The sequence below is a fragment of the Gymnodraco acuticeps genome, unplaced genomic scaffold, assembly GCF_902827175.1.
Source record: "Gymnodraco acuticeps unplaced genomic scaffold, fGymAcu1.1, whole genome shotgun sequence".
NCBI lineage: Eukaryota > Metazoa > Chordata > Actinopteri > Perciformes > Bathydraconidae > Gymnodraco > Gymnodraco acuticeps.
In genome coordinates, this window is record NW_022991386.1 from 481611 (window position 1) to 485736 (window position 4126).

General features: G+C 43.5%; 1 protein-coding gene across 1 annotated transcript in view; it reads left to right on the plus strand.

The window, feature by feature from the left end:
• Window positions 1-4126, plus strand: part of prickle3 (prickle homolog 3) — a 48170-nt gene that overhangs the window by 37775 nt on the left and 6269 nt on the right. Inside the window, 2 exon segments of the mRNA XM_034241335.1 lie at window positions 1672-2010; window positions 2519-2770. Of these exon segments, the coding sequence (XP_034097226.1) occupies window positions 1672-2010; window positions 2519-2770 (591 nt within the window).

The window sequence follows — 4126 nt, forward strand, 5'->3', positions numbered from 1 at the left end:
ACATGTTGATGTAGAAGAGACATGAAGAAGAGGGGACACATGTTGATGTAGAAGAGACATGAAGAAGAGGGGACACATGTTGATGAAGAAGAGACATGAAGAAGAGGGGACACATGTTGATGTAGAAGAGACATGAAGAAGAGGGGACACATGTTGATGTAGAAGAGACATGAAGAAGAGGGGGACACATGTTGATTGTAGAAGAGACATGAAGAAGAGGGGACACATGTTGATGTAGAAGAGACATGAAGAAGAGGGGACACATGTTGATGTAGAAGAGACATGAAGAAGAGGGGACAAATGTTGATGTAGAAGAGACATGAAGAAGAGGGGACACATGTTGATGTAGAAGAGAAATTAAGAAGAGGGGACACATGTTGATGTAGAAGAGACATGAAGAAGAGGGGACACATGTTGATGTAGAATATACATGAAGAAGAGGGGACACATGTTGATGTAGAAGAGACATGAAGAAGAGGGGACACATGTTGATGTAGAAGAGACATGAAGAAGAGGGGACACATGTTGGATGAAGAAGAGACATGAAGAAGAGGGGACACATGTTGATGTAGAAGAGACATGAAGAAGAGGGGACACATGTTGATGTAGAAGAGACATGAAGAAGAGGGGACACATGTTGATGAAGAAGAGACATGAAGAAGAGGGGACACATGTTGATGTAGAAGAGACATGAAGAAGAGGGGACACATGTTGATGTATAAGAGACATGAAGAAGAGGGGACACATGTTGATGTAGAAGAGACATGAAGAAGAGGGGACACATGTTGATGTAGAAGAGACATGAAGAAGAGGGGACACATGTTGATGTAGAAGAAGAGACATGAAGAAGAGGGGACACATGTTGATGTAGAAGAGACATGAAGAAGAGGGGACACATGTTGATGTAGAAGAGACATGAAGAAGAGGGGGACACATGTTGATGTAGAAGAGACATGAAGAAGAGGGGACACATGTTGATGTAGAAGAGACATGAAGAAGAGAGGACACATGTTGATGTATAAGAGACATGAAGAAGAGGGGACACATGTTGATGTAGAAGAGACATGGAGAAGAGGGGACACATGTTGATGTAGAAGAGACATGAAGAAGAGGGGACACATGTTGATGTAGAAGAGACATGAAGAAGAGGGGACACATGTTGATGTAGAAGAGACATGAAGAAGAGGGGACACATGTTGATGTAGAAGAGACATGAAGAAGAGGGGACACATGTTGATGTAGAAGAGACATGGAGAAGAGGGGACACATGTTGATGAAGAAGAGACATGAAGAAGAGGGGACACATGTTGATGTAGAAGAGACATGAAGAAGAGGGGACACATGTTGATGTAGAGAGACATGAAGAAGAGGGGACACATGTTGATGTAGAAGAGACATGAAGAAGAGGGGACACATGTTGATGTAGAAGAGACATGAAAGAAGAGGGACACATGTTGATGTAGAAGAGACATGAAGAAGAGGGGGACACATGTTGATGTAGAAGAGACAAGAAGAAGAGGGGACACATGTTGATGTAGAAGAGACATGAAGAAGAGGGGACACATGTTGATGTAGAAGAGACATGAAGAAGAGGGGACACATGTTGATGTAGAAGAGACATGAAGAAGTGGATTTTACATAATAGGTGACCTTTTAATAATGTCCCCCCAGGTATTGATCAGGGCCAGATGACGTACGAGGGGCAGCACTGGCACGCCGTGGAGACGTGTTTCTGCTGCGCTCGCTGCCGGCTGCCTCTCATCGGACGACCCTTCCTCCCCCGATCCGGACTCATCTTCTGCTCCAGACCCTGCTCTCTGGGAGAAGACCCCGACAACTCAGACTCGTGCGACTCGGCTCTGCAGATCAGACCCGCCGCCGGGCAGAGGCGCTGGGAGGCGGGGGGGAAACAGCAGCAGACCTGTGGTTCCCCTCTGCAGCCACCAGAGGGCGTCAGACTGCCCGTTACTGTGGCTAAAGACAGTATGCACACAGCGGGGGAGAGCAGAGGTGAGCGGCTACTCCTGTTAACGTTATTTGATCTAAAAAGTCAAAAAGATGCACCAAATGTTTTGCTTGAATATAATTTTGAGCACTATTTCAAAAAGTCTTAAAATCTGATTTAACACTTTTCAACAGTGTTAAGACCCGAATGTTGTGTTATGTTTCATATATTATGTCGCTTTGTTATTAATATATATATTTCAGTATTTTTTATATAATTACTTTTATCCTCTTTATAATTACAACTATTTTTAATAATTGTATTCATATTTTCTTTAATAATTATAATTATTTTTCATAATAAGTATTTGTTATTACATTTATTTTAATTGTATTATAAGTGTTATTAGTAGGTTTAATATAATTGGTATTAAAATGTTAATGTTTATTTTGTATTTTGTCTTACTGTTATTGTTTGTATTTTTTATATAATACATATTTGTATTATTACTCTTGTTTTTATAAAGGCGGTCACACTGCCAGTCTCTCATTAAAGCATTCCTCTCCCTCTCAGGTGTTCACTGCTCCGCTCCGGCTCAGAACGGCCTCCCTCCCCCCAGAGGCTCGTACTCCCCTCTCCCCCACATCCACCTGGGGAACGGCTTGGGCCCGTCGTGGCCCAGCGACCTCCCCAACTACAGCCTACTGCCGGGGGACACTGCTCCTGTGAATGGGAACAGTGGACTGACCGGTCTGAACTCCAGAGGAACGTCCAGCGCTAAAGACTGCAGGAACTGGGTGGAGAGGACCAATCAGGTGATGCAAGGTATCAGAAGCCACTCAAATGCACAGACACATGGTATCAATGGAAGCTGCACAATTAGTGGAATAAAGGAAATATAATCGCAAACTATTTTAATAATTGAGGGTCTTCAGCCCCTTATGCCCCTTTCACACCAACGTGCTTCCAGGGCCGGTTCGGAGCTAGAGCCTGAAAAGCACAGTTTTTTTCCTGTTCACACCGCAGCGGAGCCGCCTCTAAGCTCCGAAAGCCGGTGCTTTCCAAGCACCAAAATATTGTCGGTCTAGAAGCAAGAACCGCATACGTCACGCTTACGTCGGAGGCGGGGGCAGGGGCGGGATCAACCTGAGCAATGGCAGTTTATGGCGAGTACGGCAAATGAAAGTTGTAACAAGAAGTAGCGCTGAGCAAAGTGACTAGAACGCAACCACACGCTTATTAAAAAAAACACACTTTATAAAGTCAGGCAACACTAACCAGGCTTCGTGTGATTCTGTTTATTTGTACCTTACTTTGACCATCCGCTCGCTGCATTGATCATTGTGGAGAGAGGCAGACGTGTTGTTTTGTATTATAGCAGCTATCGGATGGAATCAATACATGGGCTGCACAGGTTGTCATGTCTGACTATCACAAGTAGAATCATAATGAAAAATACGCCGGTAAAATGTGCCTGCTTATGCCACAATAGGATAGCAACAAGTAGTAAGATATTCAGTTTAGCTTCGGTTGCTATGCAACATCACCCATTTTATAGATGGATGGATGGAGAGATAGATGGATGGATGGATAGATGGATAGATAGATGGATAGATGGATGGATAGATGGATGGATAGATGGAGAGATGAATGGATAGATGGATGGATAGATGGATAGATGGATGGATAGATGGATGGAGAGATAGATGGATGGATAGATGGATGGATGAATGGATAGATAGATGGAGAGATGAATGGATAGATGGATGGATAGATGGATAGATGGATGGATAGATGGATGGAGAGATAGATGGATGGATAGATGGATGGATGAATGGATAGATAGATGGAGAGATGAATGGATAGATGGATGGATAGATGGATGGATGGATGGATAGATGGATGGAGAGATGGATAGATAGATGGAGAGATGAATGGATAGATGGATGGATAGATGGATGGATGGATGGATAGATGGATGGATAGATGGATAGATGGATGGATAGATGGATGGAGAGATAGATGGATGGATAGATGGATGGATGAATGGATAGATAGATGGAGAGATGAATGGATAGATGGATGGATAGATGGATAGATGGATGGATAGATGGATGGAGAGATAGATGGATGGATAGATGGATGGATGAATGGATAGATGGATGGAGAGATGGATGGATG